Here is a 23412-nt window from a genome sequence, read left to right on the forward strand (position 1 = left end):
CCTCATATATATATTTTGTCTCTCACCTGCCTCTTGTCCCAGCCTCTGACCTTTTCTTGGGAACTCACTTGTTTTGATTAGACCTTAGAGTGCCCTTCTTGCTCCAGCAGTACCCTCTTTGGGTAACTATCAAGGGAGACATAATGCATGGGGATGTAACTCAACTGAGGGAAAGAAATACTTCTACGTTGTAAAGAAACCCACATGTCTGAAGGTAATTTTATTCCTGTATTACATTCCTTCAAGGATATTCTTACTGCAGATGTGCATCTCTCTCTTTTTTTTCTTTCCTTTTTCATTTTTGGCCATCCCGTGGTGGGGTTTCCAGGCTAGGGATCAGATCTGAGCTGCAGCCTCAATCTACAACCAACGCCAGATCTTTAACCCACTGTGTTGGGCCAAGGATCAAACTTGCGTCCTAGCGCTCCCAAGATGTCACCTGTTCCTGTTAGGCCAAGATGTGTATCTCTGATACATGGAAAAAAACACTGTCCCAGCAAGATAGGCTAACTCAAAATTTCTGCCAATCAGCAACATGATACTTTCAGCTAAGGTCTTTGTCTAGGACTTGTCAAAGTCTTCTGTGTTCTCATCTATGAGCTGTTGTGAATGAATAATGACGTGGGAATTAACTGGTAATAAACCAGGTCAATATATTTTTTGTGGTTTCTTGTGTTCCTCTTTATTGTGAAAAAGTTGTGTTTTTATTGTCGCTGTTGTTTTTGTTTTGTTTTCCATATTTAAAAGCTAAATGGCATAAATGGATATCCAATCGATTGAAATTACTTTTTAGGTTAAAAACATTTATTGACTATACACAGCTGCTATGCATACTTGGCATATATAATTTAAAACCTGATTAACAGTAAATGGAAGTTAAACCAGTCCTTGAAAGAAAGTCTAGAAAGTGTTCCCTGCCAAATGTTTTAGATGATTTTACAAAGTGGTATGCAGGGTATAGAGAATAAAGGAAGGGATGAAAATACATAGGAATGGTAAAGAAAAATGGATTAAAAGAAAATGAAGGTCTCAGTTATATGGCACATAAATACTTTACTGGAGGACTGAAAAAATATTTGAATCCTTATATTGGGAAGCTCAACACAACCACATTTATAAGACACTAACAAGAATTCAAAAGAGCTGTGAAATTCTAGATATTTCTGAGTAAAAACAGGATTTGCTTTAACAAAATAATTAGTCTCAAGGAAACTTCCCAGGTTTCTGAGGCTGTTGCTTTCCCTAGAACTAATAAAATATTTCAATGAAAAAAAATGAATGAAAGAAATACATCTGGCTATAAAGAACCGCTTAAAATGTGGCAGGCACCTATGGTTACAGTAATCCTATTAAATGTTCAACTTCAATGCATCAATCAAAACTTTGAAGTTAATATTTCATTAGGATAAAAAGTGAACGAGCCAAGAGGAAAAAAAAAATGATACTTTTACTGCTTCTTTTATCTGGATACATTTTCTCTGGTGCTGAATTCATAGTAAATGAGTCCATAAAAGTGTTTAAAAAAATAAAGAGAAATTCAGGTTCACTAAGGATCAGCTTTGACAGGAATCTACTAAAATACAAAATAATTATTATCAATATTAGACAAATTGTTAACAGCATTATTCTACCAGTTTTCTCTCTATCTTGAGCGGCATAATAACCTAATAAAAGAAACTGAAAACTTTAGGATCACACACACACACACACACACACACACACACACACACACACACACACACACATTATTTGCCACTGTACTTACTTTTGGTTACCACACCTTCTAGGTGAATGATGTTCGGATGGTCAAACTGACCCATGATGCTTGCTTCACCCAGGAAGTCTCTGCGTTGCTTTTCCGTATAGCCTACTTTAAGGGTTTTAATCGCCACAGGTAATTCTCTTTTTCCTGGAAGCTTCAAACGTCCACTACAAACTTCACCAAATTCACCTTGTGGGTAAAGGTATGAAGAACACACAAACTCATTATAAATCCTTCCTTTAATGATAGAATAGTCCAGTTTGGAAAAAAAAAACAGAGTTAAAACCTCAATGGTAATGGAAATTAATGGTGCATTGGGAAAAATCATCTACAGGTGCTTATAAAACACATTGGGGTTTATTAGCCTCTTCTATCTCACCTATGGAAACCTTAAAGGAAACATTAGAAAGAAACTAAAAGTGACTGAAAATCACTTCCTTCTTCCTTTGCTTTCTACTCTAGTGGTGACACTAATGAGAAGAGAAAAAAAGAAAAGGTCATAGCAGGACAAAAAGGAAATAGAGATAATTCGTAAATAGAATAATTGCATACTTGAATTTTCTGAATACTTTTGGGCATTACAAGTTATAAATATATATGAACTATAATAAGTAGCAGATGATGAAACATTATGTTTGAATATACATTTTCTTCTGGTTTATTTTTTTTTTTATGTCAGAAACCCAACATTTGCTGGTTCAAATATGAGCTATGCGGAAGGTAGCATTAGAATATAATCAATTTTATACCAGTTTGAAAGCAAGTCAATTACAAAAGATTAAAAACATTCTGCCTCAGGTCAGAACATTGATGTATTACATTCTATAACATAAACACAGGTTAAAAGTGCGAGCTAAACACACTGTCGTACCCGCTCCAATGACTCTTTCAATGGTGATACATGAAGCTTCTATCTCCTTGGCAAATTCATGGACAGCTTGATTGGGATCCTCATAGGTATGCGGATCAATATATGTTCTTACTCCTGGCAGTTTAACTGTAAAAATAAATAGGCATTAAAATAGAAGTGCATGTGATGGATTAGTGAAATTATGAACATTAACATGCCAATTAGGGCTAAATTTCTTAATTCCTGAAAGTGGCAGAGCTGCAAGGACAGACCCTCTCCTGACTTATAGGAGTCTTCTGTACAGCTATCTCACCTCTATAATTTTAGAAACCTGGACTGCTGGCATGCACAAGAAGTGCATATGTGATGACATGTTTGAGTCTTTCAACAGGAATGTTTAGAGAGTCAGTCTCTAAGACAAAATAAGACACTTGTTGCTCATCTGGACAATGAAATGCCATGAGTTTAGTGGTTGGTTTGTTCTCCCGTGTTTTACTTAAAAATCTCACCACAGATGTTTAATTCAGGTTTACAAAGTAATTTAAAGTAACTTTTCTAGTGCTTGGGTCCTGTAAGACTGACAGAGAAGTCAAAAGAAAAAGAATTCACTCTACCTGTTTCTGCAGGGCTTTATACAAGACTGTTATGGTCTAGGAGCTTCAGTTTCATAACATTTTTAAGGCTACCAATATTACCCTTACCGTATTTTTTTAATGAAAAATAACATTAAATATGTAGAGCTATGAAAGTGGATTAAAAAATGTTTTGCAGCATGAATGATGGATTTCATGATTTTGATTTCCATGGTCATGGCAGAGAGACGAAAAAAATTCCCTCTTTTTGTCATTTACTTGGCTAATCAATTCACACTGTACTATTTATGAAAAAAATGAACATATCAAAATAATAATAAAATTAGAACTCATTTAGGCTAATTTTTTAAGTCTGTTATTAAAATTCAATTTTCTGTATTTCTTAAAAGTGTAATCTTTTTTCCAGTCATTTGAACCAAAGTTTCATGCTACAGGATCTGCTCAGGGAAATTCCTGCCAAGATGCTAGAAAAGAAGAAAAAAATTTATCCATTTAATCCAGTAGTGTTATTTAATGACATATTCTACGGACTGTTGCTAGGAATTAGAACTGGTTTGGAAATTTGGTTTGAAATAAAAGAGCTCTTTATATTAAGCAAATTTTTTATTTTAATTATTGTAATGAAAGTATGGTTTAAAGAATTGAATAAACCATCCACGATTGCTGAGGGTCAGCCGGCAATTGTCCAAGCTCACATGCTTGAGAGGAATGTGACAAAACATATTTTTTAACACAATATTTCTGGTCAGTTATTATGAATCTCTCCCCTGAAGAGAAGCCAAAATAACAACAGAATCTCCCCTACTTCGTTTTATTTAATTTTTTTTTTTTTTTACAGTTTGCTTACTGTGCCCATTATGAAAATGCATCTTTTCCTCTTCTGGATCTTGTTTTGCTTTGCTGTAACCGCACCGCCTGGAACAGAGTAAGCTGCAATTAGTCACATTTCCAAGGGGTGAGTCACATAAGCCCAGAACATGCAGCACAACTGAAATGACTGCAACCTTAAGTGATTTTCTCACTAGCAGTATGAATAACACCGATACTCTTTTAGATGAATTGTATTTCCCCAGCCAGTATCCCTCACTCGTGCCCAGATTTCACTGAGAAGTCTGAAGCGAGCCAAGCCTATTTGAAACTTCTCTTCACCATGCATCATACACTAGACATTTCTCTGTTCCCTTCTGCTTTTAGTTTTTTGCCGCCTCAGAGGCTCCTGCCTTTTTTCAGGATGAACTTTCCCAACTGCATCCCTGATTCAAAAGTCTCCTCCTTTGAGCACCTTACTCTCTAGCACTATTCTATTTTCTTTTTTCTCTTGTTTTGGAGTCTTTAGTTTCTCTACTGGCTCTTTTCCACTCACATCCACTCAGAGATCATTATTAAGTTCACCGAGACCTGCAACCCTCTCAGCGCCACTCCCCAAATCTTAGTCACTCTTATTTTTCTCATCTGCTTACCAATTTGCAAGTTCTTTTAACTTGCTCTTTAATATTTACAAACATCTGTCCCTATAATGTTAAAGGAGAACACATTCATCTCTAAATCCAATGATTTTTTCTTAATTTTTAATCATGATGGACTGAAATCCTTAGCTACTCCCTTTCTGATGCTTTTTTGCTCCTCTTTTTACTTATATGGACATTTCCATACATGTTCTCCACAAGCTTCTCTGGCTCTCTCCTGTCAATCTATCCATCTCCATCCATTTAATTACTCCTCTATCCATCGGTTTAATTCTTTTGAAAGTTATATTCTTATCTCTCGTAGATTTATGTTATAGGGATATTCCACTGGCATTCAAACTCAACATATCTGAAAAAGAAAAGAGCATCTTTCTCTTTACTTTCAATCTTGATCTGCTGCCTTCTTTTGCTTTTAATAACACTTCCATAGCTTTGGTACCTTAAAATCAAAGCCCTATTCTTGTGTACCTCACAGCAAGTTAGTTGCCAACTCACATGCAATCTATAACATCAATGTCTTATGATCCATCTCTTCCATTTCATTAGCTCCACCTCTTCAATTAAGGCCTTGTTGTTTTTCATTTGGATTACTATCAGTGCCTCAGAACTGATGCCCCTGCATCCTATAAATGCTTTCTTAAACTATACCAGGCATGGGCTATAGCTAAATTACCATCACAAAGGTACTCTTCTATTGTGTTCGCTTTCTCCTGCAAAGTCTTCAATACAATCATAAAGATTCCTAAATGTAGCCCTAATGCACATTTCCTGCATCATCTCCAAGATATTTCTCCAGGGTTCCATAAGTTCATACAAACTGGTTCCTGAACTTAGGATTCTCTTCTTGACAATTCTCAATTACCAAAGTCCTGTTCAGCTTTTGCTGCCTGCATGGTTTTGTCCTAACATCCCAGTTCAATACAATCTCCCTCCCTGTACCCCGCCCCCTCCACCGAAGCCAGTAGATTTCTGTATCCCTCTCATGGCATGGTGTGATTCCCATTCTACAATGCAACATAGTCATTTGAGGATGTTTTTTGGCTCTCTTGCTATTATTGTCAGTTTCTTGAATGGCAGCAACTTCTATTCATCTACACATTTCTGAAGTGACCTATTACCTGCTCAGAGTTGGCACGAAAAAACATTTGTCACATTAATGAATGGATAAATGAATGAGAGAATGATATTCCCATTGAGTCTACACAATGACGAGTGTTTGGAGGGGGAATGCACTGATGCATACTAAGGTATACAAGTAACCATATAACACTGAAACGACCGACCAAAATAAAAATGCTTAAATTGCTTTTAGTGAAATTCTAAGGGAGTGAACTTATTATTCACAAGTTCTTACAACAAAATTGAGTTTATAAGAAACAAAATATCCTTTATTTCTGCATAAAGAAAATAAGTCAAAATGTCAGACTGACAAAATACAGTAATTACAAAGTTGACTGAAAACTGCCATACGATGTAAATGAAGTGGCCCACAGACATGCATTGAGAACAGTTCCTTGGTTTCATATTCAAAGATAGTTCTTAAATATGTGTATATTTTGATATAAAATGAAACCTATTTTATTCACTATCTTTCCTAGTGTATAGTTGAATATATTACACAAAAAATAGATAACACAACCTGTCCTTGTGTCAGTGTGAAAAAAAAAGTTATCTTAATTTCACCATGTAAAAAAACCTGGCAATTTATGAGTAAAATACAGCTTATAAAATTGAGTAAACTCAAAGGAATATACTTAATATGTATGGTTTTCTTGAGAGAAGAAAACTACACAATGGGGATCTGGTGGCTTTTCAAGTTTTATTCATAACACTTGGATGTATTTGTCATTTAAGAGTTCTTTAGATATCTTGGACCACCTGACCATAGTGGAATAGAAAGAAAAACCAAATACATAAAATCATCCTGAAATAATAGTCGTTCTATTCAAGCTGACATTTAAGTTATTTTAATACATTGTTCATAATTTTAGAAATTACATTATTCTTTCAATCTTTAATGTATTTATCTCTAGAGAGAAGTTATTGACACTTTTTAAACCAATATTCTAAATACAATTATGTGAAATCATCCTGAGATTTACGTTTTTTAATTCTGACAAAAAACTTGGTTAGAGAAATTCTAAAGAGACCTGAAAAGTATACAAGTTCTTGCAGTTTACATTAGAAAACAAACATGCGTTCCACCTTCAACTCTCCTACCTTCAAAAAAATTTAAGCTTTCAAACCTGTCTCCTCAAACAGTCTTTATCATTAAATAAGCCTCATGGATATTTAAATTGCATGCAAATCCCTCATCTGAAAATAGTAATAAAACTTTGGATCTCATCTAAAAAATGATTTGGGAATACCTTGGTGAGGAGCGGTTAACATTTTAATACCTATGGTGAGAGTCAGGAGGGCAATAGAAAGCAGTTGTTTTTCACTAAGGGCATCTCTGGAGTTCTATAACATATAGGCTGCATGTCACATTAACATATAAAATTAAGTTCTGGAACCCCCGAAGCATCATTAAAACAAGCCTCAACAAGATACGGCAAGTAAAAATGCAGCTGGCAGAGACTGGCGCTCAAGCAGTGGTGCAGCCTCGCTAACAAAGCATTGCAGGAAGCCTGTTCGTTAGTAGCATCTTCTGTACCTTGTCCAGATGCATAATTTTAACCCATCAGACACACAGTCAATAAGTATGCCATTTTGTACATAAATTACTACTCCTATCTTCTGGAACTGGTTTTTTCTTCTGAACAGAAATGAAATAGTTTCCTCATTTGGCTTCATATCACAATTTTAATGAGCTCAGATATCATTGTGCTAAAAATATCTGTAGTGTAAATAAAGGAATCATATTCTTACCATTTTTGCTTATTTTCTTTTAGAAAACAAGGTTATTTTATTTTTTAGTAGTAGAGGGGGGCATGAGAAACCATATTAAAGGTAGGTATAATTCATAGTCATTAATAAATATTTAATAAAAGGTACAAGAGTGGTGCTTCCTATATAATATATAAATGCCTTCATGGGTAATTTAGAAATAGGTCTATTTTCCCCCATTCTCATCCTGAGGATTTGAGTAAAAGAACCTTGGCAATACTAATGCTGACCTTAAAAACTTGGACCAAGTCAACTCACCTAAAATTGGATATTTAAAATTTCTTTAAGACATGAAATAGGAAACAATAATCTTTATGAATGGATGGAGGTACCAATGAGTAATTTAGTTTGGGGAGGTAAATTAAGGATTTTATAATAAATTAGAGGTATGAGTGTCAAGCCCTCCCGAATACCATGTGAAGCACAGATCAGAAAACCACTAAATGACACCATTATGGACAATGAGGAAAGATGAGCTAATGAGAGAGCAAAAGGAAATTGTAGACCCTTACTCCACAATAACCTCCACAAAATCCTATTTTTCCATTGCTTTAGCCTACAGAAATAAACACTGAATAAACACCTTTTCCCTTTAATTCTAAATAAGGTGGAGAGGTGTGCGAAGGTGAAAGAACGAATGGTTTTGCATCTTGATGTCTTTGCCTGGCTCAAGAATGGATATGCCTATCCTGTTCCTCTATTGTCCAGATGGATTAAAAAATGCCTCCACCTATACTTTAAGGCAGAAATATTCAAAAGGCAACACTGCAGGGAATATTAGAGTCAATATGTTTTGCTTATGGAAAAGTTCCTTGTATTTTAGCCTCTTTGAAAAATACATTTTCCATATATGCATATTCTCTTGTTCTGACATAATCCCTCAACCACTGCACCATTCTTTATTTTTTTTTTTTTTAAAGAATTTTATTGCTGGGATCTTGAAAAAATGACTAAGTTTTTTTTGGGTAACAGTTTGACTTTTTCACTTCAAGGTTCTCTCCAAGTGAACAAAGGTAGTTTTAATAAAAGCTGAGCTAACTCGTCCCCTATAAAATGAAGACGCATATGAACATTAGCTTATTAATATATATATATATATTAATATATAAAACAAAATACAGGAAATAGGTTGTTTTATTTTACAGGACCACATTCTTCATAAGAACGTGAGTGCAAATGCAATAAAATGGGACACTGGCTACATAGGCTGTCTTGCTAGCATCTGCATATTGGGCACTAGAATCTGAGTTCCTTACAGACAGATGTTACACAAAAATGCAACTGCCTTATTACTACTTACTGAAAATTCTCAGATACACTTCTCAAAGAAAATGTACTCATTTTGGAAAATACTCTTTCTTGGGTAGGGGCATGAACTCGTGATCACACCACACAAAGTGAGGGCACAGCTTGCTGTGCTCCCATCTTACATTTCACCAAGGCTACTAACCGCACTATGATTAATGGCAACATGAGAAGCTAACTTAGTTCTTATTTTATGCCTTATATATCATTTTACATTTCTATATTCTAAAAGACCAAGGGGGAAAAAAATTTAGAAATAACACTTCCAAAATAACGTAGTGCATAGGAATTTGTATATTTTTTATTAATAAACTCTTCAAATCATTTCAGAATTAGCAATAATCGGAAGTCAAGAATAATTTGAAATACTTCATATTTTCAAAGTTGAATTACAGACTTTTCCTTACTGAGTTAAATTTTCAATTACTTAGAATTTTGATACAAAAACACTTCATAAAGTATGATATGTTTGGATTGTATCTCCCTGTTTTTGACAAATTTCATTCTAATGCAAGAGTAGGTAATTTCCTACTAATTTTTAAACTATTTCATGGATGTGAGCATTGGATTTCTCAATTAGACTGGACTTACTTTAAGATCTCCTGTGGTCTGAGATTCTATAGGTGTTATAAAAAGGGATTTGGGAGCATTTCATACTCATACTTTACAGAGCAAGCCTTCATTTGGAATTTAACATATTATCTGCCTGTGTTGCTGCCAAGCCTCACAGCTGCCTGCCATGCACAGTTTAAGTGGGGGTCAAGATTATAAGGAATGATTTTATTCTCTATGTCTTTTTCCTAACTCTATAACATGGAAGAGTACTTTCCTATACCTTGCTGCCAGAAATGTGCTGAAGACAAATGAATAATCTGTTAGGTGTATGTAAAAATAAAACTCTGCTCACTTCACATTTCAAAAAACTTTCAGTTGATTAAGAGCAAGAAAAACAGTTCATTGAAACATTAAGATAACAGTTAATGTCTCAATGTAATTCATAATCCTTTTGGTCAGAGAAATACGTTTTGTTTTTGTCTTCTCTGAATTATGAGAGCAGAGTTTACCCTTTGTGTTTCTGATTTGAAATACTATTAAAAACAAAAAAATAATAATTTCTAAAAAATGAAGCTAATTTCCTAAAAATCACTGAATAGCTAAATGAACAAAATAAGAATTTAATACCTCTGTTTTCAGAATAGTTAACTTCATTTCCCTTGCCAGTTGAATACCTCAGAAGAAGGAGTAAGTGATACAAAAGCACTAGAAAACTTGAAAACTAATGAATGAAAAAAATAGTCTGACATATGTTTGAATTTAAAAAATGCAAGAAAAAACTACTTTGGGGCTATGGGCTATTTCAGAAGAACTTATAATAAACATTATGTTATAAATATATATTATTTTCTGCAAGCATAAATAAAAATGAATATCAAGGGGTATATCATAATGTTATTTTAGACTTTGCAATGTCTTAATATTGTATTTATGTTGAAGATAATTTAACTATGAATACTTATAAAAATTGATTTGGGGGGAGGAATGAAACAATGATTAGAGTCTCAAGCCAGCTGTGATGGTATAAAGTCAAAGAACATTGATAAAATAATACCTCTGCTAAAAATATAGGTAGTCTCGAAGATAAGGTGCCTAAAATCCAGGCATTTGGGTTTCATTCAGAAATACTACAGAAATATCTTCCATCACCAGGTAGATTTCAGTCAAAGCAGGAAGAATATTTTAAAAATCAACATTATGCATATGTGTACAGATTTCACAAAGAAGCAGACAACTAGGGTGATGAAAGATAATTTGAGATCAAAGATAGCAACATGTAATTACCAATTTCATCTTATAAATGGCACACCAGGCATTTGAAAAATAATGGAGCATGGTTTCCTGGTAGGAAACAGGAAAGTAAAAATCAGACTCTCCAGCCTATAGAAGATTTAATATAGCTGAATTGCAGAACAAAGGATCTAGACAATGGTTTTGAGGTTATATTTTTCAGATTCTGAGATTTCCACAAGGTATATTAAGATACTTCTAAAAGCCAGTATATTTACAATGGGCAATTTAAATGTATATGCATTGCATTATATTAAGGTCAAAACCAATCATGCATAGCTATGAATGGTCATTAGAGAAATTAAAAACAGATTCCAAAAGCTCAAAATGTCTAACCTCTGCTCTGTAACTGCAAATATGTCTGTTCACAAAAATGTTCCTTGGAAATTACTTATGCAGTAATTGACAAATGCTGATATGATTATACATACAAAATTAGGCAACAGGATTTCAGGTGAAGATTTCCTAGTATTTTACTGATGCTACTAGGAAAATTCTTCTCAACCCTTAATTTTAACTATCTAAGGTTGTTTTCTCCCCAATGATTTAAATCAGTAGTATCTTTAACTGAAACCTCATAATGACTGAAAAATTATAAAATGGAAGTTGAGAAAGCAGAACAATAAAAGCATATTTAGCTTCCATTCTTTCCAACTAATGATTTTGAACTTTCTTACTAATTTACGTAGGCTCCACTAAAGTTTGTTTCTTTTGTTTTGTATTACTAAGTACTAAAAAATTCTAGCTCTTCTATGTATCTTTGCACACAAACTGTTAGCATTTTACTGGGTAGCTAATACATCTGTGGCTAAATCATTTGTTTTTTGTCAGTGCACACACATACAAACATACACACGCGTGTGCACACACACACGCTGACTGAATTCATAATTACTAACACTACCTGAATAACAATATTAGAAAAAATTGTTTTCTTAGTTTTTATGAAGTATTTCGTCTTGCCACATTCCCTCTTTTATTTGTTCACTTTATAAACTCCCTGAAATCAACTACACAATAGAAAAAGACACTAGTTTTTGAAAACCAAGCAATTTAAATCCAGCCTAAGACAGTTTTTGCCAATACTTTCTAAGTCATAGCTTCATGATTGTTCACACACCCATTAAGGTATCTTTGAGGTTTAGTGCAAGGTAGGTCTGGATGTCACTCTTCTTTTTTCAAAGATGTACATTTTGCCTATTCTGATTTATCTCTTATAATAATGATACTTGAGCATCAAGTAAAATGAGCAATTCAGTGACCATTTCTTCATTTTTAATAGAGAAGTAAAAAAAAAAATCAAAATTTCAAGCCATTTATGTTATACTTCAGCCATTGACAGGCTTTAGGTTGTTGCTGTTGTTTGTTTTTGCTTTTGGTCTGTAATTGCAGCCCGAGGCTTATATAGGAATTTCCTGAGTATGTTAAAATAATTAGGAACAAATCTGAACTTTCATATTAACTTCAAAAATATTTTGAAATAGAAAAATTACAAAAGGTTGAGAAAAAGATCAATAAAATTTATCCATCTATGTTTGTTGATTTTCTCTTTTCTCAGAAGATCAGAGGTACTCTCCACCTCTACCTATGCAGGCCCACGCACTCATTCACACCAGTTTTTTTGAATCAACAAAAATTAATTTATACCTAGAGAGTACAAGTAACCGCTTTAAATGTCCCAAGGCAACCCTATAATCCTCTAAAAGGGATTTCAGTTCTTTTCTTGTCAAATTTTGGCTATGAAATAACAGCTCAATACAGTAATGGAGGGATATAGACGCTTTAATCTAGGAAGGAATTACCTAGAGTATTTCATTTTTTACAAAGTAGCTCACTACTGTGTAGGAGTTCCTCTAAATCAGCAAAGAGAGTTCTCTGATCTTATGTTTTAGCCCCAAGTTTTATGGCTATAACCCATATATATATTTAGGATTTGCAGTTGTAAATCATTAAGACTATCCCATTTGGACACTGATCCCAAAAAGTGCCTATTTTTTACTTCACTGGTATCAAATCAGGAATATCACTTCTAATATCTGAAATAATTCAATCTTAAAACTGTTAAGAAAACCATTTAAAATTACATGTGGTTCTGTTTTCCAATGCCACATAGATCCACAACAATTATGAAAATAGAGGATCCCAGTAATGCTATGGCCATTCCATGGTTCTGGGGAGACAGAAAAGGCGATTTCACATGTTCTACTTCCACGTATGATATGGTTTTAATCTTAATGGAACAACAAAAGCGGTGACATGTTAAATGTAAAACAGATGTTACAATCTTACAACTTTCTGGCTGAAATCAGGACCACAGTAAAAGGCTTGGAAGAGAAGTATGAATGCTTGACATCTGGGAGAATAGGCTCTGTGTATATTTTATTTGAAAGCATCCATTGTGAAATCACTTGAGAAGATTCTTTTCTGGGATTCAGTTTCCTTCTACTCTTTTGTTAGGGCATGCCTGACACACTAACTATTAAAATGTACACAGATGAAAAAAAAAAAAAAAAAAGGAATGCTGACGATAATACACGTAGGTGGGACAGCACAGAGGAGTGAAAGCAGGAGGGAACACTAACCATATTAGGCTTGGATGGGCAACAGCGCACAGGGAAGAAGCCCTTCCACAGCCACAATCGCAGCAACTGAAAAGCAAACAAGAGAGCCCAAGATAAGGAAGAGATCCCACTCCCTCGATACAGCATCAAGACACTATGAGATCAGACAGGTGTCTGCTTTGCTTTCCAAAAGCAAAAATCCCTAAATGCATACAATTAATTTTTCCACACTGCCTTTCAACTTAAGAAGCATTTTATGAATTTAAGAAATACAGAACTGTATTAGTTATTTTTATTTTACTTAAAATGCCTATTGGGTAGGAAATATAATGAGCCAATGTATTTGATTATTCAATTAACACAGACATACAAATAAAGATGTAAGCCCATTTAAATATATCCTTTCTCAGAAATTCCTGCAAAATTTATATTCAGAAAACATTCTAAATAGCCGTGTAAATAAATGATTTGTACAGTGCTTACAAATTTAGGATGGAGAATAACGCCTTGCTCATTTGATCCACTGATTTCTTATAGCAGTGGCATCATTTATCACAGCTTATGGAAAATGTTATGCTTACATGACTTCTCCAATCATTTATAGAAAGCTACCAATTTAAATGTACATCTTCAGATTTAAAAAATGCATCTCTATAATACATTTGCAGAATTCTTCTAATATCTATATATAAGCCAACTATATATGATACATGCACTTTTCTGGATATTGCAACATTCAAGATTCTTTTAAATTTTCCAAATATTCATAGAAAAAAAATCCAGAAAATACCAAGTAAGCTATTTAATAAAAAATACATTATTATTGGAAACCACATAAACTAATGACAGACTATAATGTAGATGCATTTATTCCAGTATAGTTTATGAATTACACTTAGAGTGATTTCAAGAGAACTGTGGAATGAGCTCAGTAATAGTATCATATACCATCAGGACAAGACTACTGCCTATTTTGAACTTTAATTACTAGAAATGATTCTACTCTATTTTAAAAATGAGATGAAAATACAATATAAACATTTAAAGTAATTGGAAATATTAATGAAGGTAGACAATATTTCCAAATCAAATTCCAGTGGGAACTTTTTCAAAGGAAAAATAGGCAATGTTCTGTATATCTTCTCTGGAGCATTGACAATACTTTAATTTTTCTCACTACTAAGTGAGAATTTTGCTGTCACTAAAATGGCAATTGTGACATTTATTTCCAATTTGAGTAATTGTATTTAAAAAAAAAATCCAAATAGTTGTTTTCACCATAGAGACACTGAACGTCAAGGTTACAGTATATCAAAATGTTAAAATGCTTAAAAGAGTAGGTAAAGCATCTGTAAATACTTTGGCAAATACTGATATATTTCTTTATAATTACATTTATTTCATTAATGTTTTAATTTCTGATATCTTATGTTAACTTTCCTATTGCTTCTGTTGTATCAGTATTCAGATTTGGATGTGGCAAAGTATGGTCCATGGGGCGAATCTAGCCCACAGTCTGTTTTTGTAAGCACGTGTCATGGAATATGGCCACGCTCATTACTTGTCTGTGGCTTCTTTTGTGCTATCATGGTTGTCTTAAGTGTTCTTATGACGAAGAACGTGTGGCCCATAAAGCCTAAAACATTTACTATCTGGTACTTTAAAGAAAGTTTGCCCTTTTTAAAAAATTTTTAGTTTTGTGAAATAAGGATTATTTCTTCATCTTTTTTTTTCTTCACAGTTTAAACCTAATGAATGACACATATGTAGTTTCACTGTAATTGGTATTATCTAATGGCACAATTATCTCAAGTTATTGATATTTATTAATAACAATAAATTTGTATATATGTGTTACTTTCAAATAGCACAGTTCCAACTCAATAAATAATAGATAACAGTAGCTTGTTGACAGTTGTGTATGATTGTTTTCAAGCAGTAAAAACAATATGATGCCATCTTCTAGTAAGATTCAAACATCCTTCTACCTGTTTGTTGTCATATACCAAGAGTGTATAAACTACGTAGAAGAGTGCTTAGGAAAGCAAGAACTGCACTGTGATTGGCCATTACTTCAAAGATCTGTTTACTACTTGATCAGGGTTCTAAGACTCAAAAAACACCCTAATGATTCCAAAAAATAAGTAACATTTTCTTTAGTCCTCTTCATTTGAAAAATTATAAAACCCCTTCATCTCAATATTAGTACATATATGCATACACGCACACAAACACACACACAATTGACTGTAACACCAAATCTACAAATTTTAGTCCTGAAGAATTTAAATCACCTTGTTTATCATTAGATTTCAAATTTACAGTTTTAAGAAAGTTTAATTAAAAAATCTGAAATCATGTAAAATCAAACATTTTTTTTGTGAGTCACTGTTTTAGATTTTGTTCTGATACTTTGACTTTTTAAGATGCATAAATATATACTTTGGTGACTTAGTTAACATCTTTGTGTCTCAGGTGATGGCGATAAAATAGGATAACAGTGGATCTTAATTCATAGGTTTTGTGAAAATAAAGTGAAAGAAGCTATATATTCATTTAGATCAGTGTCTGGCACATCACACGCTTGGGGAGAAAAGTGGTAGATATTACTTTTAGTAATATCATAATCAAAATGACAGAATAGGTTCTCATTATTTCAGAGAAACTTATTTTTTCATGATCCATATAATATTACCATAGTAAGCATTTCCATTGATGGAAGAACTAAATATTTAATTACACTCAGACCAATTCATATAAATACAGATGGCCAATGTAATTTCAAAAAATCATTTCCATGAAATACATTTTCTAAGGGTTTAGTGATCAAAGCATATTGTGCATTAATATGTCATTAAGCAAATTACAACTGAAGCCCTTTTCTATGAATATCTGAAGTGGATTAGTTGTCCTCCAAATTACTCTTTTTAAATAAACTCTGAGGATGCTGTCACAGTCACACCTCGGCACCAGATGGTATAAAAAACATGTTCTTTCCTTAATCAGTAAATACTCTAAGTACGGGCTGAAAATGCTTAGAAGCCTCCAAGATAATTTAGAAACAGAAACCAAAATGTGCTAGAAATAGCAGCCAATCTAATTTGTGTGTGTTATGGTTCAACACAGAGTTCCCCCTGCATTCCTATAAGATTTTAGCACCTGCAGCTATAACAAGATCATCATTATCCAAGTTTAAAATAGTTTAGTCCTTCCAGACTTAATATCAAAACTCTTGATCTCTGTTTTAACAAGATATTTTGATTTGTCCCTCAGAAGATTAAAATACGATAATGGAAGCTTCCTAGATTCGAAGAAGATTCAAGCGAAATTACTTTAGCCAGGCCTTACACAGAGTTGATCAATATATGTACCAAGTGTGTCAATAAGTAAGATAACCTCCCTCCTACGAAAGCAAGGTGATGATAACTCTAGGGAAGAAAGTCTGAAGGATACAAGATCAGAGAAGCAAGGCTGCAGGCTGTGGATAAATGATAACTTAAATTCTTAAACAAGAGATCATACAAGCAGATAAGAAAAAACATTAAGACTCGAAAAGATAAATGAGAGGCAGGAAGGGTAATTCCACAAAAGAAGTATTTTAATTAGATAGAAAGTATTTTCAGTTTGCCAATTTAAAAAAAAGGAAGAAAATGAAAAAGTTGCATAATTTACTCATTTTGAATAAAACAATGACGACAACAACAAAAAAATGACGGTACTCAGTGCTGGAGGAAAGGGTTTGGTTGTGCCCTCAAAGGTGGTAGGCCACAGTGCAAAGTACCACCAATACTTTGGAAAACAATCCCCCCCTAACTTATTAAAGAGTAGGAAAAAAATGTCCTCACCTTTTGACACCACTGGGGAGCAAAGCAGTTAAGACCCTTGGGTTCGTAGCCAAATTAGCGGTAGTACTGGATGTATCCACTAGTAAATGTATAGATTTTGGTAAATTAATTATTGATGTAAATGAGATAAAGAATAGAAATGATACCACACAGGGCTGCTTTGAAAATGAATATGATTATACACGTAAAGCTTTCTGCACTTTCCTAAGCTCACAGTCAGTACTTTAAAAATTTTTAACGGCTATTATAATAACACGAATTTATGACAAAAAGTAGGGTGCAGATGATATATACGAAGCTGGATATAGATTTTTTTAAAGGCACTAATGACTAAGAAATATTTTGCAGCTAAAAAATCTATTTGCGGAGTCTATGACACAATGAAATTAAAACAGTATAATACTGGATTTTTTTAAACATTAGGTAAAAATGAGTGTGCAGAGAAACAAAATGATGGCCAAAAAATGTATATAAAAGCTTTAAGAACCACTGTGCTGGACTGTTACATTAGTTTGCACTCTTATGGGGCAATTTTAGTTTTCTACAATTTCAATTTTTTTTTTGTGGTTACTTCCCTTTTAAGAAAATTAAACAAAGAATTGAAATAATTCCAATTATGATGCTTATCACCATATCCTGTCATTTACACTCTATCAGTTTTGAAACGCTAAACATATAATTCAAACATGTAAGAAATATTTACGACAAAAGAAGCTGAGGATATTGTTCAATGGTAATTCACACTAGAAATACTGTTTTATGCATTTCTTAAACTATCTCATAATGCAATACTGTTTGCATCTGTGTTTTAATTTATTACCACTCTTCTTAGATGTGGTACTGATGAAGCTAGGCTAAAACTGAAAAAAATCTTTTGCAAAAACTGGGAAGGGGGTAAAAAACATAGTGATAACACATGTGGTCTTCAAGCTTTGCTTCTCAGTCCCCATACGTCTGACAAAAAGGCATAAAATGCTGCCATTCTCCAAGAGGAGGTAACACAAAAAAGGCTGGGAAAAGGTTTTTGTTTTAAGTGTGTTTTTCAGTAACTTGGCCGGGAATCCCACATCTCATTACAGATGTCCATTTATATGATTTATATATGCAATCTAATCACTCTTTCCACGTCAAAGTCTAGGCAAACTGGAATAGGATATAGCTACACGCAGAGGTTTTTTAGTCTTTTCCAGTGGTCTGCTTCCTTCCTACTTAAGATCTTCTTACCCCTCACTGACGATCATGGGTGACTGCCTATTAAGCCCTAGGCCCCTGATCAAAAATGGTCCTGTCTAAGCACTAGTCCTTGGCAGGTGAGTTTTGAAACATCAGTGGATCTCTTAGTCTTACATCATCCATTCTAAACCTGGCACTCTCATATCTTCTGTGAAATAAGAAATATATCCATTTCTGTCCTAGTTCCTGACACAATTTCTAAAACCCTTGTTAAACAGGGGTACTAGGAGCATCTCTTGTTGTAATATTGTCTTTGACCCTGGGTCCTGACTTAGAGCTCCTAAACCTCTTGGAATTTCCTGTGTCATTAGGAGTGTCTTTTGTTCTAATTAGGTGACCCTTAGTGGGTTGGTCACCACAAAGATCAAGTCATGATTAGAATCTTGGAATTGTCAGCCTAACCTCTCATTCTCCAGAGAGGAGAGAGGGGCTGGAACAGGAGTTAATGATGTATTATGCTTGCACGATGAAGCCCCCCATACTGGAAGGGGTGGCACACCTCAGCTCCAGGGGAATGAAGCTCCTGAACTTGGGACCCAGACAGACCTCACCCTGTGCTCCTCTTCTTCTGTTTCTCTGTGTCCTTTGTCCAATCCTCTATGACACAGTCAACCGGTAAATGTAAGGAGGTGTTTCCCAGAGTTCTGTGAGCTGTTTTAGCAAACAATCAAATCCGAGGAGGGAGGCCATGGGAACCTCCAATAACAGAAACGTGGGTAACCTGGGGACCTATGACTTGTGAGTGGCCTCTGAAGTAAGGTGCAGACTGAGACTAGCCCTGTGGGGTCTGTGCTAACTCTCTTTCACATCCAGTTGAACTGATTTATAGGACACCCAGCTGGTGGCACAGAGAATTGCTTGGTGTGGAAAACAAAGCCCCAAATGCCTGGCTTCAGAAGTGCCGTGACTGTGGTGGTGTGAAAGGAAAGGAGGAACACACAACAGGAACTTGTCTTTCCAACATGCTTACTTTCTTTCTCTGTGTGTTTCCTGTTTCCAGCCTAAGAAGTCCTATTGCAGTAGTCATAAAATTAAGAACCCTGGGACTCAGAGACAGGGAACCATTTTCCCAAGATGGCACTTCCACAAGTTGTGGAAGTGAGAGGTGGGCACCAGTTACTGCATCCGACTGTCCAGGAAGCACAATTTCATCTTGCAGCTTCTTTCATCTACCCCGCCCCCATCCTCATCTCCCCCTCTTTGAAAATTTAAATACATTTGCATGAGGAACTCCCATAGGGACCTTTCTTTCTTCACTAAGAGCTGGTTACCAGGTTAAGAAAAAAAATCTGATAAAGTAATGCATAATAAATTGCATACAAAAACTAAATTGCCTTTATCTGAGTCTAGCCCTTACTGTAGCAAAATATACTGCATTTGGTTTTAAAGTATTAAAATACGGGTGCTATAAAAATACTCAATGATCCAATTCTCCTATGCTATTCAAATGCATGTATAAAATAGATTCACTCATATAAGTGACGTAGGTAAAGTTAAAATAAATTATAAATATTCATGGACTTCTCAAATAAAAATAGACCCCCATCCTTTTGCCTTAAGAACAAAATCATAAAAATAAATAAACAAATTCATCCTTAAGTTTGGAATCAGGAACTCTCCTCATTTCTTACTCTGAAGAGAGCTATTACGCTCTAGAAATATCAAACTATGAAAGCAGAAAGAGTTATCTTTAACCTCCACTTCAACTGGTTTATTTCCCAAGCTATACTTTGATGATGATTCACTGTACTTCTTTTAATCATTCTAATGGGCCAGGGAAATCATTATAAAACAAACTCTTCTCTCATGAATGCCACAGGTAAAAGCACTGATGCAACTAGCAAACGCTACTGAACATGTTGGATTCAGTTTCCTTATGCCAATATATATCTGGGAACTCAAAAAAGAATTTCACCAAATGTTAACTACCTTTTGTAAGCTTTTTGCTACTAGACACAATCATCCTCATTATCAGCAGCCATTTACTAAGAATCTTTGGGCTATGCTTTAAGAATAAGAAATTACACATAAAAAAAAAGCTTTCTACTCACACTATAAAATGATTCTAAATCTGGCTACAGATTAAACTGGGGAGCTTTGGAAAACAAAACAAAACAAAACACCATGCCCAGGCCTCACCCCCAGAACAATAAAATTAGAACACCTTAATACGGCCCAAGCATTATTTTTTTTCAAAAGCTCTTAGCTGATTTTTTCCAGGTTGACAACCACTGATCCAATAACTACTCAATAAATACTTGTATTGAATGATATGTCTTATAATAGTCTTAGGGGAATTTACTTAATGAATACAAAGGAAAAGGTTTATAATTAGCATATTAATGGTCTGCATGCTAATAAAAAACTTCTAAAGTGCCTGAAGGTGCTTGAAAACAATTTGTTCTCTGGTAAGTACTTTAAATAATCCTCCTGCAATCTGTTGACATTATTAATTTATACTATCTACAAATGAAGACTGGTTTGTTAAGTAACAGTAAAATTCATCCTATCTGCTCTCTTTTTTTTTTTGTTTTTGTCTTTTTAAGGTTGCACCTGTGGCATATGGAGGTTCCTAGGCTATACCTGTAATTGCCGGCCTACACCACAGCCACAGCAACAAGGGATCAGAGCCTTGTCTGCAACCTACACCACAGCTTCTTCGGGAAACACTGGATCCTTAACTCACTGGATCTTTAACCCACTGACCCTCAGGGATCGAATACGCATCCTCATGGATACTAGTCGGGTACATCAACCACTGAGCCATGACAGAAACTCTCTATTCTCTTTTAAACCACAAATTTTTTTTTCTCCCAACATTTAACTTTACAATTTTCTTTCAATTGCAAGTTTAATGATTAACAAAAGACTGTTAAAAACACAACACTAATTATGTTATCTTGAAATTATCTGACTGCATGATTCTCTCACTATTAGACTATCCATGCTTAGGAAAGCAGGAAGCATATCAAAGAATCAAATTTTATAAAATAAGCAAATTCTACAGTTATATTTCAAGCTAGCTACTTGGATTCTCTAGGCATCATAATATCACAAACAAAATAACCAAACCGGATGCCTATCATTATTCTAAGTCCTCCTCTTGCCCTCTGAGCTGCTGGACCACAGACTTATATAGTGACATGTGAAGCAAAGCTCAGCATTCTTTGGATTTGTCAGAAAAGCTTTGAAGAAGTGATGAGATTCTTCTCTTTGAATGGTTGCTGAGCTCAAGTAATCCAGAACTATGGGACATATCCTTAGTTATACAAGTAAACCAGAACTATGTGGACATATCCTTAGTTATACATACATGTGTATTATATATATTTATTCATGCTGTTTGTATATGAGATGGCATGCCATTAATGAGGCAGAAAGGAGTGAAGATGAGGCTAGGGAGGGTCCAAGGAGAGGCTGTGGAAGGCCTTGTAGGCTGGTCACCATAGACTGGACATGCCATGTACATTTATGTTTGCAGGCCTTCCCTGTCACATATTCTCTCATAAAATTTCTCTTCATTCTCCAGGTACAGATCATATTTATAATTTCTGTAACAATACTTCCATACCCCTTAAAGTAAAGATAATCATTTCCTCCATTCTAGTGTTGCACCAATCTGTTAAAAACACAACACTAATTATGCTATCCTGAAGATATCTGATTGCATGACTATCTCACTATTAGACTATCCATGCTTAGGAAAGCAGGAAGTATATCAAAGAATCAGATTGTATCAAATAAGCAAATTCTACAGGTGACCAAGGTCAGAAAAATCTAGTGAACCTATAACAAAAGATGCTACATGATCTATCAAGTACTTTTGTTAAAAGCTTCTCAGTGTGATATTTTAAACAAGAAAATCAAACTGTTTCACCTTCGTATATATTTCACCATCGTATATATTTCACCACTTAATTTTTTATATTATTCAAATTCAAATAATTGATGTCAGTACTATATTATTGCACACATGTGAATATATGTATAAATATAAATATGTGTAATTGTACTTTAGATGTGGCCAGTAAAACACTAATGCTTTTTAAAAACATTTGGTCTACATACTTTTGTCAAGTGTATATGATGTTTGGATTAAACCTTCTGAAAACTCAACTTTCTCTTCAAGTAGCAAACAGGAAATAGGACATGGTAGATTTTATATAGGTAGGGAAGACTGATATCTAACTCAAAACCTGTCAAACAGGCAGGTAAAAGACAAACAGGCGGGTAAAAGAATAAGTTTAAGACTCACTAAAATGCAAAAAAATAATTTTCTTCAACTTTATATTATTTTCACTTCTCTCCCTTTTTCTTTTTCCTTATCTCCCACTTTCTCTCTCTGGCATTGTAAAGACATCTAGTTTAAGTTATCTGGTAAATAAAAATCCTTCTTAAATAATTTCAACTCTCTGACTTCAAAAATACATTGTTTCTTTTGTAAACCAATAAGATTCAAGGTATTGCTGATTTGAACGAGTGGTTTACTTGTTCACTTGGTAAAAGGAACTCACAGTATATTCATGGCTGCAATCCTTAGGATTTTTTTCTCCTCTTTAGTTAAAAATAACTGGAAATTAAGCTTCTAAAAAGTCTTGGTACTACAATTTAGTGAAATGTATTAAGTGAGAGCCTGAATATACAAATAGACAACAATCAGACCAAACAGAAAAACAGAACTCTGACCCCAAATCTATAGCAAACCAATCCAGGAAGGCAAACTACAACCCCTGTAGTAGCTGACCCAAATGGTCAGAACTTTATCAATAAATGCCAGCTTCACTAATTTCTGTTCCTAGTTCCAACTTAGAACTGACTAGAGGAAGCCTTAATCAATCATTTATGATACCCCATTTCTGATTAGTCCACTTCCAGCTACCTCAGGCCAATAACCTCCAATCAGGGCATATCTGAAGTCTTCCCTTTTTTTATTCTAAAGCTTTTTCACTCCACTGCCTGCCTTTGGGTCTCTGCCAAATTCAGGTGATGGTGGCTGATTTCCTTGCTATAGCAAGCCGTTAATAAATAACCCTTGCTTGTTCTCATTTGTGTGGTTTTTGTTT

At 34.3% G+C, this 23412-nt stretch overlaps 1 protein-coding gene across 8 annotated transcripts in view; it reads right to left on the reverse strand.

Moving 5' to 3' along the window:
• Positions 1–23412, reverse strand: part of EPHA5 (EPH receptor A5) — a 319729-nt gene that overhangs the window by 46024 nt on the left and 250293 nt on the right. For 4 of the 8 annotated variants that reach the window (XM_013978750.2, XM_013978749.2, XM_003129048.6 and 1 more), the window contains 4 exons: positions 13293–13358; positions 4053–4120; positions 2634–2759; positions 1766–1951 (listed from right to left, as the gene is read on the reverse strand). In XM_013978750.2, coding sequence (XP_013834204.2) covers positions 1766–1951; positions 2634–2759; positions 4053–4120; positions 13293–13358 — 446 coding nt within the window. The remainder of the gene's footprint in view (positions 1–1765; positions 1952–2633; positions 2760–4052; positions 4121–13292; positions 13359–23412) is intronic. The other 4 variants (XM_021101384.1, XM_013978748.2, XM_021101383.1 and 1 more) reach the window with 1 other exon arrangement.

This window comes from Sus scrofa, chromosome 8 (genome assembly GCF_000003025.6).
Source record: "Sus scrofa isolate TJ Tabasco breed Duroc chromosome 8, Sscrofa11.1, whole genome shotgun sequence".
NCBI lineage: Eukaryota > Metazoa > Chordata > Mammalia > Artiodactyla > Suidae > Sus > Sus scrofa.